Below are 15,232 nucleotides of genomic sequence, written 5' to 3'. Positions count from 1 at the left end.
AACCACAACAGACAACTCCCATCCCAACAGAAAAGATCCATCTTAAAAAATCTTCTGTTCACCAAATCACATTAATGAAACATTCACTGCGCTCCAAGCTCTATCACACAAACATCTGCTCTCCCAATAAAATATGCTCATAGAAAACTACTTCATAATGAAATATTCAGCAGGGAATGAATCAACTGATTTTTCCCTAGGACTACTTCAATATTCAAATTTCATTTCACATCCCATGTCCAGATTTAACAAGCCTCTGGACAGCCTGACGCACCCTTTCTACTGTAATCATGGGGACTTATACAGTAGACTGCATTAGCAGAGATTAAAAAGACAGGGTGACTTGCTGGGAGGGGGGGGGGGGGGGGCACTCACCAGAGACTCACTGGCACACTGGAACACGTAGCACACATACTGGCTTGAGCCGGACTCCACAGGGTCACGGCAGATGAACCCAAAGTGGTCCGTCTGTTTTATGCCCTGTACATCAACAAACAAGACAAGGAAAGGAAAGGAAAAAAACCTGCTGTGAGCCTCCAGAGGATAGAGCTGTAATGTTACACCAACAGGATGTGTCTATTCTTACTGGCAATAGCAGAGAGAGACAACATAGAGCTGCTGCAAAAAACCTCCCTGCAAACAGATCAGCCATATGGAGGTCTAAAAGCATAAGATTATTCTGTCTGTATCTCTAAATGGAAAATTAGCACGTACTAACTACCTGGCTATTTCTTTAATAAAACACCTTAAGTAAACACATCTGACTGTGCCAGGAACCGATTGTTTGCGTCAGCTTTTCTATTGTTTCATCAAGTGCATGCTTTCCCAGGACACAATTCCAAGTTAAATAAGGAACACCTGCAATGATTGCACAACTCAATTTGACAGAAGGCCCAGTACAAAGCTCCTTTCCATAAAAAGTCAACTGGTTGAAAGGCTGTGTCGTGGAACTGTTAATCTGTGGACCGTGATAGAGCAGTTGGCAAGGGTGAGGTGAAAAAAACAAACAATACAATGTATACCTGAGAACAGGAGGAAATGTCTTTGAAATTCTTTTCCAGCACTACCGTTTTGCTGTCAGGGCTAATGAGGTTCACTTCAAAGCGTCCAACCTATGGAACAAACCACGCTCATTAGCCATTTCACCACTGCAGCACTGACCACAGGAGAGAGAAAGAGAAGAGAAAACATGTACAAAGGCAACATCCTACTATGGGGTTCTCATTACAGAGACATGGCTATTTCCAGAGCCTCTTTCAGTTCAAACACATATATGATCAAGGTCAAAGGCTGAACAAAGTATTCCTCCAGTAACTGACATATTAAAGAAATCAAGGGCAGACCCATTAATGGTAGCTTTGCTCAATTAACACTAATTGAGGAAACAATAATGTTTACAGGGCTGCAAAATGTTATACGAGCCCTTTAGCAGATCCTTATTTTTATTACTGAGAAACAGATTCAACACAGAGAGGGCATTATGATCACAGCATACTCTTTGTTGATGTGTTTTTCAGAAGGAAACCACATGAATAGCAGGAGGTTTGCAAAGGATGGCTTCCCAACATTGCTACAAGACTTGCCAAACAATAGACCTACCTAATGTAAATTTCCCCGTGAAGTCCTAGATGACAAACACTGCCCTCTGCCATAGCAACATTCTGTCAGCAGCACCATTACAAACGCTCCAATTACAGCATCTGGCTTCATAAGACTACAGTTGCAATTATCATTTTGAAAGCACATCTATCGGGATTTTAACAAAACACTGAACACATTTCCAGAAAGTATTACAAAAAATATTTGAAAAAGAATCTTTGCTCAGTTGGTAAAAGCACTCGTTCTGAGTGTAGACTGAGCGCCATGGCCCGGGTTTGAGCTCAACCGTGTCACTAGCCAACAGTGATCAGGAACTCACAGGCGGAACACATTGGCTTTGTTCCGCCTGGGATAGGGGTGGGTACGTTGGCAGGGGCTTAGGTCGCATTAGTAACAGCGAACCCTGCTGGTCGATCGGGCGCATGTGGTCCACATGCCAAAGCTGCATACAAAATGTCTTCCTTTGACTCGTCTCTGTGCTAGCTTAGCTTGTGGACCGCAGTGCGAAAAGAAGCAGCGGCTGACATCACGTGTCTCAGAGGAGGGCACGTACTTGTCCACGCTCTCCCGGATTGACAGTGGGGGTTGCGGGACTGAACATCGATGATGACAAATTGGACATTCTAGAATTTGGGGAATTGGCCATTCCAAATTGGGGAGAAAATGGAAAATGGGAAGAAAAAAAAGAAAATGGAAAATGGGAAGAAAAAAAAAAGAAAAAGAATCTTTGATAAACGTGCCAATCCAATACAATAGTCAGAGGGCCATACCAGGCTTTATTTCCCTTAGATGCCTTTAAATAAATACTTATAGCTGATATTTCCACACAAGCAAACCTCCACGTTTCTCAAACGCCAGTGTGTTACATTCCCGCTGTCAGACAGGTGTCAGGAGAGGGTGATGACGAGGCTCAGAGGTGGAATGTGGGAGCGTGAGGCAGTACCTGGAAGAGCATGGTGCGGTTCTTCTCCGCGTCGGTGGGCTGCACGTGGCTGGGAGCGCTGGAATGCCTCCTTCGCACCGGCGCCTTCAGGCTGCCCTCCCTCGGCCTCCTCTGGAGGCCGCCCACCAGGCTGTTGCACCTGGTGCGGAACTCCTGCTGCTCCTCCCACCCGGAGTCCTCCAGGATGCATTCTGGGAAGGACGCGCGGAAGCTGCCCAGGCTGGGGCTGCTGGAGATGCCCTTGCCCCCGTTGCCCCCGTTGCCCCCGTCGCTGCCCTCCTCCGGCCCCGCCACGCTCTCCTGGTCCAGCCTGCCGAGCAGCGCGGAGGTGAGGGGGTCCCCGTCCCCCACGATGAACTCCACGGGCGGGTCCCCGGGGGTGCGCTGCCCGTTGAGCGGGCGCGGCCGCCTGCGCTCCTCCTCATGCTGCCGGAACTTGTCGATGCAGTCGTCGATCAGGGTGGAGGGGGCTTTCTTGTGCGCCACGGTGACTTTACCGCAGTACAGGACCTCAAACTTCTGTGAGTTGTAGAAGGCCTCGTCAGCCTCCTGCTTGGGCTTGGAGTCCTCCTTGAGGGCAGCCTTCGACACCTGCCGGATGCTGCTGATGACCTCCGGAACCTGGAGGGGGAAAAGGCAGCTCCTCAGACAAAAGCTCCTCTCAAACTGCAGCACAGTTTCCAACATAGTGGAGTAAATCAGGAGGCATGAGGAGGAAATTAGCAAAGTTAATATATTACAGACGTTTTAACGCCACACAAATAACATGCAAATGAAATGTTTGTACCTTCTGAAACCAGAAAGTAACAGGCATTTCTGTGAACGATGAATGATTCAAAAGAAGAGTGAGAATGAGGCCTTCTGAAATGCTGCTCAGCTCATTTGAACACTAACATCCTGATGCTCCTGACTCTAAAGGCAGTGCCGATGGAACACCCTGCTGCTACTCAGCACGACGCCAGCAATGCGACCGTTACCTCAGGAAATACATTTCATTTGGGTGGAGCTATGAACGGAGGGCGGAAAACTGCAGCAAGGGAAAAGGGAGCAAAGTCCATTACTGCAACTCTAGCTGAACAGTGTTTTGCCACTCTGTAGTATAGGATGCACTCAATGGGATTCTTTACTATTGTTCAGAAACAGACCTGACATTTTTAGATCTCTGTTACTGGAAAGATGTGTGAGACATTCAAATATTCAGATTACTTTCATGTTCAGTTCAACTTCACCCTAATGTGTGATCTTAAGGGTTACATTAAATGTGGTGAAAACAGGTTCTGCCTTCATTTTTGTTGCAGGCTGCGAACACTGACAAGTGTACAACAACAATAAAACTCAAAATATAATGACAAGATGCATCTTGCTGGGAGACTGAAAAACCAGCTCAGGTGACAGAATTGGGCCGAGAGCCAGGAACCAGCTCAGATATACTGTCTGGAGGCAAGCTGATACACAGGACTGTAAAGAGCAAAGGAACTGAAGACAGGGAGACTCGTTTCAACAGGAAAAATGGCGGCTACATCTTAATGTGCTACATACTGCCGATGGCTGAAACTGTACAACTCCTATAGTACATCGCTTCCTGTAGTCTCCACTGTGGAACAAGCAACACACTTTGCACAGCTGAATTAACATTCCAACAGCCAATTGTTTTTTGTTAATTACATCAAAGAAGCATGTGTGCAGCAACCAGAAAACTGGAATGAAATTCTTCAGTAATATCTGTGCACTGCAGAAATCACACTATGAACCCTGCAGACCAGAAACACTACTGACCTCTCCATAAATTTCTCAACCAGAGAAACCCATCCAAGCACATGATGCTCAGTTCTCTGTGTTCCAGGTGAAAGCCAAAGATAGTAGATCTCCCTCTTGAGAACATACTTCTGTCGTGTGGCCCAGGGTGTATCAGTTTAGCTGTTTTCTGGACACATTTTTCTGTTTTGAAGCGCTGCTATATTTAGTTCCTCACAAGACTATATCCTATAAGGTCCTATGGGGCTCATTCTGGACCTACTTTGACCTACTGTTCTATAGACTGGGGACCACCTGGGCAAAGCAGTATTTCAGTGTCAACCTGTGAAAGATCACAGTGCCACATGTGTGATGCTGGGGCATGAAAAATACTAACTGTACCATAAAACCCCGGGCAACAACAAATTATGTACTCATTATAGCACTCATTGGAACAGTTTGCAGAGCCAATAAACTGCAATCAGTTGAGCATCACCCTTCTTTCAACAGACACTGGGGCACCTGCTTCACAAGGTCTTGGTTCTTGCCTATAACGTCAGCATGGTCATGATTTAGGATGTTTGCACAATTCCGAGTCTAGGGCGATAAATATAACAGGATGAGCAGCATTAACAGCAGTCAATACAACAATAAAAACAAAAAGACATGGGGTGACCTCATTTCCTAATATGAGCTATTCTTTAGTTCTAATGTAATGATTGCTTTTTTTCAAAATTTAACCTGCACATTAAAATGACCGGAGGAAGATGTGAAATGGTGAGCACTGCTGAACCCACCCTGCCAGTTCAGCTCCTGGACACTAATCTGGGAGAATCCCATGTAAGTAATCCATCATCTTGTCCCAGACACATTTACTGCAAGGCCAGGAGAAAGGGCCTGTGAGAAAAATATCCCAATCGATACCCCTTCCCGTGTAAATCAGCCAGACACAACACAAGGGCCCTAATGGCACCACCATATGAGATCTCTCAAAGCCAGAGATTACGGGCCAAGGTCAAATGGATTACTTGTTCATAGCACTACTGGAAATGAAAAACAAACAGCCTCTGCTCCACATCGAACACACAAATAATTTAACCTAAATTAGAACTGGAGATTGTTTTCTTTACAAAAGTGTTCCTATCAAACTGACAAAAAGCATTTGACAAATCTGCCCTTTGTGCATAGTGGCAATTTCACTGTTTAGAAACTGGATGGAAAATTAGACAAATCTAAAGATAAGAGGCCCACTTTATAGTCTTCAGATACACCCGAATCTGTAATGACCTTTCTCGTCCAGAAATGGGGGAATCAACTAATGATAATGTCAACACCTAACAGGGCCAGTCAGGACACAGTGTGGTTGCAGCCCATAGATTATGTGTCTATTATTTAAATCAACATTTTGATTTAGCTTCTTCACTCTTCACTCAGTTTCTAAACATGAAATCATTGGCCTGCACAAATTGCACATTGCCATGCTCACAAGCAGTTTTCACAAATGATTCTCGGTATCTCTAAGTGATATGAAAAACATTTCAATCCATTGAAAATCATTTCACTCTAATGCAAAGCTCTGGTTGACAGTAAGGCCACATTCTAGTCTTACACGACAGGTACAAAATGCTCTACCTTGCAAGTAAGTACTTGTTACCTATAACAAGACATCACTTTTTGGTGTTTGACTGGATGTCTTTGTTATTCCAACAGTTTTTTTTTTCCAGGTTCACACTGCACACAGGGTCCTTCCTTGACCCCGATGAAAATGAATGGAACAACCAGGGTAGTACAAGGCACTTCATTGAGACTGCAGTGAAAAAGCAACATGCTCTCTCAGCCCTCTCAGACACAAGGCACTGACTTGTAGAAGTAACAGAAAGGGTGTGGTCACTTGTTTATAACTGCCTCCTGGCTCATTTCCCAGGATTTCCAGTGAACTTCAGTTACGATCCATGACAACTGAGTACTCCAAAAACAGCCAAACCAAACTTGTTGCCACAATCAACCCATTTAGGCTTAAATCTAGAGATTCATGAATGCTTTGCATTTACAATAACAAATGTTACTGTTGACCACTTCAAAACTTCCTTTTTTCCCCAGAAACTTATTCAAACCATTCATCATTCAACATGATGGAGAGGATTTCAATCTTATTTTCAAAACTACTGGAATAGCTTCATGAGGAAAGGCTTGCTGATCCTTGTGCTGCCCTGCAGATTCACCCTCTGCCAAGTTAACATTAAAAATAAACATACTTGCTATGTAAATATGACACAACCCAAAGAATCCCTGCAAATGATCCCAGACAACTGGAAAACACTGAACACTAGGCAACAACATGTGTGCAAACAACTGCAGCAGGTAACCCCTGGGGCAATCCAGAATACATACACGCCTCATTTCCATATTCCACACAGTTTGGCAAATGACTGATCACTCAAGTCCAAAACTCTACTGTAACCACCTCTCATGAAATTAGTGGAAATATGTTCCAACCAAAGAAACAGTGAGGTCAGGTGAGGCTACTCAGGTGAGGTTTTGATTGATTTCAGACAGAATGACAAGGCCTGTTCTTTCAGTTCCCTTGACACTGAAGACAGGATCTGTGGTTCAGACATAGCATAGGATAGGACAGCCAAGGCCAAAGCTGGTTTCACAGGCCTGTCGGTAACCAACTGCACCATCCAGTCATGCAAGACTTGCTCCAGCATGGGGCACGTAAGGAGAACAAACCATCACAGATACGGTGTCCTTCCTACACAAACACCACACAGCTTTGTGGAGCTTCAGCCAAGCAATGTGCAGAAAATAGACCTGTGGATTTTTCACACAGAGACTATGGAGGCTGGCCACTTTTCACAACTGGCAAATCCTTTTGCCTTCCAGCTTCTTCATTATCTTCAACATCCCAACTGTCACATATATTCACTGATCATAGAATAGTGGTAAAAAAATGAAAAATGACATAGATTCCAGAGCCATGTTGCCGATACCTCATGACTCATTTACAAAGCCTGTTTCATTTCATTAATTCTCCAAATGTCTGCTGATCTTGTAGTAACATATTTGCCCGACTCAAAATGTACATAATCATCCTTATATATTTTCATTCACCTCATTAATTATAATCTACATATCTAGAGTGTTTAGTATGGTTTTCACTGCTACCTAAACATCAACATTCAGGTTCTAGTCAGATAATGAGTCATATGTAGCTAACAGTTTACTGCAATTATTAGATTACACTGGGGTATAAGACCTGCACAGCTGGGAAAGTAGTAAAGTATGTTTTTCCATGAGAACATACAAGACAATGAGGCCTTTTTTCTATTAAACATTTTATTTTCCATAAAATATTTAGTTCATTTCACCAATCATCAAAGCTAATGTTGTAAATGAGATAGCAACAACCCAAAAAACATACAGTAACGCTTAAAATGTTAATGCTAAACGTTAAATGTTTGTTCTTCAAACCAAAAACTGATAGACATGGCTTTTAGACTGAAAAGAACACTGAGCTTCAAAGACCCTTTCATCAATGGGCAATCAAATACATATTGACTTATCATCAGAGGACAACCAGGATATTTATAAGCCATCTGTAATAGCCAAACACAACACGTTTTCATAAAATGCGTTTTGATTTTTTGCATTGTCTGCTTCTCAGTATCCAAATACTGGCACCCAGAAACTGTGAGCAAATAGTGACATGCACCATAGGAGCAAATGAAGACACAAACACTCCTGCAGGTAAGGTTAGTAAATCATTACAAAGAAAATGGAGCCATTTCTCATGCGGTGCCGTATAATTGAATGTGACAAAGAATGAACTTGTCACATAACAGTTGACATAAGCGATACAGGTCAAACCACACAGTTACCATGGTGGAAAGAATGATTCCCAGCTGCCAGAATTAAAGGCCACCAACGGCTGTTCTCTGAAAAACTACCAGTAGTTTACATTACAATCATTTTTTAACATGAAGTTTGTATTCAATTTAGAGCTTGACATTAAAAGTTTCGAGAAACACTCATAAGCAACCCTTTGAAAAAGAACCTTTGGAAAAAAGTAAAGTTGAGTGTATCATGCACCCAGCAAGTAAATGGACCTTACATTAATGCTAACCAAACATTACTCTGAGGTTTTTCCTCATAGATCACAACACCAGTTAGGCCTACATCCCAAAGAAAAACACCAATGGACAAGTGTAATTAAGCTTATACGAGCTGGAGAAAAATAGCTATTTCAAAAAACCACAGCACTCCACAAATAATGGCATCCTTTGCTACATTTATGCACAACCTATCAAAAAGCGGCAGTTAGAGGTAGACATTCAATTATGCTACAAGTGTTTATATTTGTATATTTAAACTACATAATAATTCATAAAATAATAAAGAACACCACTGGTTGAGACTTTTTGCTATTTAGCAAACCACTGAACCTGTATGCAGGCAATTTTCATCATTCTATCATCCAGACTATTTTTATAGACCAACCCCTTCATTGCAGGCAACTACCGAGAGCCCAATGGCATTGCTGTGCCAGACTGGGCAGAGAAGTGATTATGAAACCACCTCACGCCTCCAACTGTGTCCCTGCATACAAAGTGCCTGGGTGCTTTTCCACCTGCCGTGCCAGCTGACGATAATCAAGTCAAGCATGGAGACGGAGAGAACACTGAGGTCAACAGCTACAGGCGTACCATTCCATGGCTAGACGCCTGCGTAATGCATAAGCTACTATAATATATATGTATAATGAAATCAGAATTATGGGGTGGCAGCACAATCCCGTCACCTGCACAACACCTGTTGATGAGAAGATACCTGATTCACTAGGGTCACTTCATGGGTGCGCGCTCTCTGTTCTGGAAGAAGGGCATATTGGAGAAGGATATGAAAGGATTGCATACTCAAGATTCGCTGATGATTCAGTCACTCTTGGTCTTATTTGTGAGGTTCATGTTGACAAAACTAAAGACATTAATTTGATGTTACAAAACAAATCCACAGATCCCTTTATTAGACAAGGATAGGAGGAAAACAGGGCTGTTTGCTGACACTTACAATCACCTGTTATTGATCACAAGCTGTAATGAGAGGACAGTATAACAGCTATTTACTCCACAGCATATCAACGGTTTTACTGAGAAATTTTAATTCTGAGTGGAAAAAAAACACATGCTAAAGCTTTTATTTTCTTTACAGATCTTTCACTGAATCAATCTCAGCATTCTTTGTGATGTGCTACTTTGCCCACTAAATGTCAAATGTAAAGCCAGGCTGAGTAAAATATTCAATGATTGCTCAAAATGATAAACTTTGAAGTCTACCTTTTGCATGAGAATGATATGTGAAGTGTGGGTAATTTTAAACAAATGTGATGACTTACTTCTTACAGAATTAAAATTTCATCTCATTTCAGTTCCCATCTACAGAATGTCTAGACTTAGGGAGCAAAAATCTCTTTTGTGCTGAAGGCTATCTCAATCATTAATGTTGTAATGGAGCTACAGTACACATTCATTGCCCTTTTACTAGAGACCTTCAATCGACTTTTTAGAATCCCGTTTGATCGTATTGATTTAGACACATCTTTCATCTACTTTTGAAAAGTGTAATTAGCAGCTTCATTTATTGCAGTCCTAGTAATTTATGAGGGGGCTTAGAGGACATTTAGAAAATATTTTATAGCCATCCTGCACAAATGACAAATGCACAAATAGGTTTGTGAAATATGTGCCAAGTTCAATTTTCAAATTTCAGTTCTCTCACCCATAATTACAACAAACATAAATGATTAAATTATGTTTTGACTACGTACATGTCTGTCATGTGACACGTGTGTCAATCAATTACAACACAGTCAACTTCAATTACGTTAATTATCGCATATATCACAGGCAAATATCAGAATTCATGTGCTACAGTTCACCTGAGCAGTTTTGTCAGATGAGAGGCAGGTTTCTTTCTCAAACATTGCATTTTTGCAGCAACATTAAGATATCTAAAATTCTCTCTAACACATCAGACGAAACAACTTTGAAACAAATAAACGATACAGTATATCTGCCACACACAATATGGGTGCCTTGGCATGTGAACCAGCCAGTTGCTTAATCAGTTGTGTAACAGGTCAGCCCAATGCTTCACATGAGTCTCTTTGCAAGACCTAATAGTTATGTGACTGACAGAAGAAATGTGTATAAGTGCATTAGTGCATATTTACCATATGTAAAATGGCTGCCACACCATGAAAATCTCCTGAAAACAGATACTTTCTGAACAACTATATGTTCAGCATGTCAAATTTGAGCTAAACTAATCACTGCTATAAAGGGTTCTATGTGTTAGAAAAACAGACACTCAAACACTGGCTCACAATGAACTGGCAAACATTGAGGGGCAGGGCATCCAAATCAAATGACATGGGCGCTTCACAAAAAAATCACACAGTTCACCCTGCACTTATTGTACAACACCAATGATAGTATATGCAAACCCAATTTCAATGTCTTGCCACCTTCAGTTCATGATTAGTATCTGTGCGCCCCTATGTTTGTAGTCATGCTGGGTGTGTGCTACAGAAAAAATAAGATGACCATTATCAAAACACGCCAAATATTTGTAGAATTTTTCTCAAAAAATGGTTATGGTTAAGATTCTGCTTTCAACAGGGAGAAAATCAGACCAACAAAAACACCAGCAGCCTGACCTTGGAGGGCTCGACATAAAAAAAAAAAAAAAAAATTAGAAAACTTGGAATCAGAAATCTCCAGAGGAAATACTGCATTTCACATAGGCAACAACCCTGCATCTACTGAGTCTAATGACCTTCATTTCCTGTCTCAGTTCATAATTTCACTCTGAGCCAGACCTACACTTCCCACACCCAACAGCATCCTACCATCTTAGCTTGAGTGCAGCTAAGGGCGAGTCACTTCATCACTTCATACTCACTTTTCACAGAATGTAGCCGTTATCGCAAAACAAGTAATATGAGAAGTCGTGTCGGTTCATGAACCACAACAATGTAAATACAGCTTTGCATATTTTTTTCACAGTAATCTCCCAACTAATGCTTTTAAGACGTTTTACTGTATCTATTAACCTTTACTTTCAAAGTCATATAGTTTCCACACCAACAGAACATTTTCAAAAAAAAAAAAAATGCACTTCATTATAACCTATGGTGTTTTCAACAACTTTATCTCTGTAACCGCACAACTTTCAGATAGATGGTTTGAATTCTGCTGCAGGGACTAGTGGTTGATCCATGCCATCCATCCTTGCTGGCACTACTGTATATTAATGGCATAGACATATGTGAAAATCACAGTTGTCATTAACAGTTTGTGGCAGGTGAACTGATCTGAAAGTCCTATCATGGCAGAGGAGAGTCTTGATAACTCACCCAATCAATGCAGTCATTTGTCATTTGTCATGCATGCAGTAGCAATACAAAGCAACACATGGCACGTTTTCAGTTATTCAAGAAGCCGAGTGAGTGGAGGAATGGAGTAAACATTTCTGTGAGAGGACAATGGACTTTCTGGTTGGTGCACATGACCATGGCAACATACAGCCAATAGTATCAGTAACAAAGCTTCAGTACAGACAGGGAATAGCTCCACAAACACAAACAACATGGCAGTTAGCTCAGCTTTGTGTGTACTAATGCAATGAAGTGCAAAGTGACAGTGCTGGGTGGCATCCAGTGGCTAACTGGCCTCCTCACTTTTGCTACCACTTGGATCATGATGCATCCTGATGTCACTGAAGTCCTACAAGCCTTCAAAACAAAGCCGGGCATGAGCAACAGGCAGGAAACTGTGTGAAGGGTCACTGTCCCAAATTGACATTGACGGGAACATTGTCAGTCACCGTCTAATTTTTAAACAATGCCCAAATATGCCTATGGTATCTCCTAATACTGATGAAGGTTATTTCAAAGCAACTTAAACAGTGTGCATTTTCTTGCTCTTGATGCCACAACCTGTAGCTGGACATACTATGCATAGTGATGAGGGAGAATAGTATCAGAAAACCAGACATTTTTCTGTGAAAAACTGATCTCGGGCCATTGCTTGCAATAATGCAATAAGACAGCAGCTCATGAGAAAGGCTTATTAATGTTGTGACTCTATTGTTTATGCATATTGAGTGAATGAAAGCATGACGGAAGTCATTAGTCCATTAAAAAAGCTGTAGGGGTTAGAGAAATTCAGTCTATATAAATCACACAAATAAATGAACACAGAGATTAGTGTCAGTACAAGTTAATGAGGAGACAATAGCCATGGCACAGCATGAAAATGAGAGCTGGAAGTAATGATGAAAGAGGGTGACCTGAAGAACGACAAAACACTTTTGTTCAGTACAAAAATTCTGATAGATTCAGTATATTATGCCAACCAAACGAAAATTGCAAAATAAAAAATAAACATATACTGGTACACAGGAAAGTCTGATACTGAGATACTTTGATACTCTGATACTTTCCACTAACCGATAAATGCATCCATAGTAAAAGCACTGAGTAACAGTATCATTGAGATTTTATAAAGAATCCACTTGTGCTGAATACAGCAGCTATTCAGATTAGTAATTCAATCTGGAGTCTCAAACTATTTCTGCAAGGACACATGTGTATACTCCTTTTTGCACTGACCTCTGCCCTTATTAAGTTCCTTAGTCCATTCATTTAGTGCAACTTTTTATATTTTTCTATTTAATGGATTATAGTTACAGACTGTCCTGAGATACACCCACAATATATTCATTTTTGGGAAAATACTAGTTGTAAAAGCATGCCGCTATTAGACCAACTAGACCAATTAAGCCAGGGGAATTTAATGGAAGAAAAAAAACCAGCACACAGACGCAGATCCCTCCACAAATTAACTTTAACAGTTCTTCATTAAATACTGCAAAATCTATCTGCGGTGGCTGATTTTTTTGCTCTCATAATAAGAAACACTTTCAAATAACCAAGCAGGCAATACTTAAATGCACTCTGATATAGTATATTATCAGACAAGCCAAATGCAAAATGAAGGAGCATTCTTTACTGGCATGCAAAATTTCAGTTTCTGAAAACATTGTAATATACATCTTGAGAACATATGCAGACAGTCTATCTGAAAACATGGTGCAATGTGATGGACTGCAAAGGTCAACACAAACTGCGCAGCAGAAGAGCACAAACTGTGCTGTAGGAGATTAGTTGACAAAACTATGACAAGGGAATTTATTTGCATGTAATAAATATTTGTAGTTGTTGGCATATGGATAACAAGGGTGTATGCACAAAGCTTTGTAGGGTTGTTTCAATGCACACAGAATACAAATAAATATTTTGCAGGGTAGAAAACTAATAGTGCAGAACAGAGCAGCACAGCTAAACCCTGTGTGGGTGAACTCACATTCTTCAAGGTCTATCTGGCACGTGTTGCTACCCGGCCAGTTTTTCTCGTCTAACGAGGCAACAGTGAAGCACCTGTGGTCTCTCGGTGCGTCCTGCGGGATCTGACATTGTAGCTTCACTGCAGGGAGTAGCCCCTCCCTCTCCCACATTCAGCATTCAGGCAATGTGCAGACTGCACTTCATCACTCGTGTTGCAAGAATAAAACATCCAAGAGAGCACAAAGCCACGGGAGACAACTGCAGCGCACGAGCCTGCATAACGTTCCCGTGTGCAATGTTAAATATTGACCCCTTTCAAATAATGCCAAAAACATCTCTCTTTTTAGTAGGTTAAGCTTTAGGCTGAAGGTGCTGCTATTGGAAGCTCTGACCTTTTGTCATGCAGAGCTTCGTCATGGATATCAGGCATATTTGCCCGCAGTACAGATCAGATAATCATAAGCTGTACTGCGGTCTCCATTTTGGCTCATATTTTCCATTTGAATGCTGTTTTGACAGCAGCTTTTCCCAAGTGTAATGGAGCTGTTCTCCTGGCATCGTTACTGCAAGACCAGGAAGCTTCGCAAAAACTTACAAAAACAAAACTGCACTAGGCTAATATAATGTAGAATCAGTCTTTTCAGAATTAAGAAAAACAGGTCAAGAACTGATCAAACTGATCACTTATAACACATTCCAAAATTTCCAAAACAGAAAACAAAATACACTTTAAGGCAACCATATTATTTCATTGTACTTAAGTGGGCTGTAGGTGATACCTCTGAAAAGTGCAGTTTACACTGAAGATCTACATATCTAAAGAAAACTGCTACAGAAGCAGAGTCATATTGTTGTCAAATTTTTATAAACTTTTTTCTTCTTACGAATGCCAAATGTACAGAGATAGCAGTCAGAGTAAGACATATGCAGAGGAGACAGTTAAAAAGCTAGATCTTTTGAATAGCCCAACTATTCCTAAGTGGCTGGAACTTGACTGTCTTGTCTGAATTTGCGCCTTTTATAATTATTTTTGTATTTGATTTTTGGCTTAGTTTTTCACCATACTGGAGTACAGTGTTCTTCATTACACTGAAATAAAATGATAACACTGTCACTGAAGGCGTTGAAAGGCACCTTGGATGGCACTACCAAAATAAATGATAAACATAATCACAACAGTCTTACTAAGATTACACAGTACTTAATCTTCATAAAGCTCACAGCCTTTATCTGTTTTGCCTGGACAAAATAACACCCCTATGGTGACTGCTTTCAACAGTCTGGATTAGCATTTTTTTCCACAATGGAAATTACACCTTCTCCAAGAGAGTGCAATCCAAATGCCCTATAATGTATCTGTGTTCCCTCATAAATACCTAAGTGAGCTACATAAACTGTGAAAGCTGTCATTGTGGGATATGAACTTAGATCATAAATGCATTGAGAAGTTCACATTCATGAGGAAAAAAACTCAACCATCCTGCATGTTCGCTTTGACTGGAGCAAAGACTTTGTCCAGCTCAGACACTTTTAGACACTTGATGAAA

The 15,232-nt window shown here is 41.1% G+C and overlaps 1 protein-coding gene across 2 annotated transcripts in view; it reads right to left on the bottom strand.

Annotated features, from left to right (window-relative positions):
- tbc1d4 (TBC1 domain family, member 4) overlaps positions 1–15,232 on the bottom strand; it is a 39,009-nt gene that overhangs the window by 19,349 nt on the left and 4,428 nt on the right. For both annotated transcript variants that reach the window (XM_036540055.1, XM_036540056.1), the window contains exons 2-4: positions 2,543–3,163; positions 1,023–1,112; positions 376–480 (exon numbers count right to left, since the gene is read on the bottom strand). In XM_036540055.1, the coding sequence (XP_036395948.1) occupies positions 376–480; positions 1,023–1,112; positions 2,543–3,163 (816 nt within the window). The remainder of the gene's footprint in view (positions 1–375; positions 481–1,022; positions 1,113–2,542; positions 3,164–15,232) is intronic.

Source organism: Megalops cyprinoides, chromosome 11 (genome assembly GCF_013368585.1).
Source record: "Megalops cyprinoides isolate fMegCyp1 chromosome 11, fMegCyp1.pri, whole genome shotgun sequence".
Classification (NCBI taxonomy): domain Eukaryota; kingdom Metazoa; phylum Chordata; class Actinopteri; order Elopiformes; family Megalopidae; genus Megalops; species Megalops cyprinoides.
This window is presented reverse-complemented; position numbering and strand designations above follow the sequence as displayed.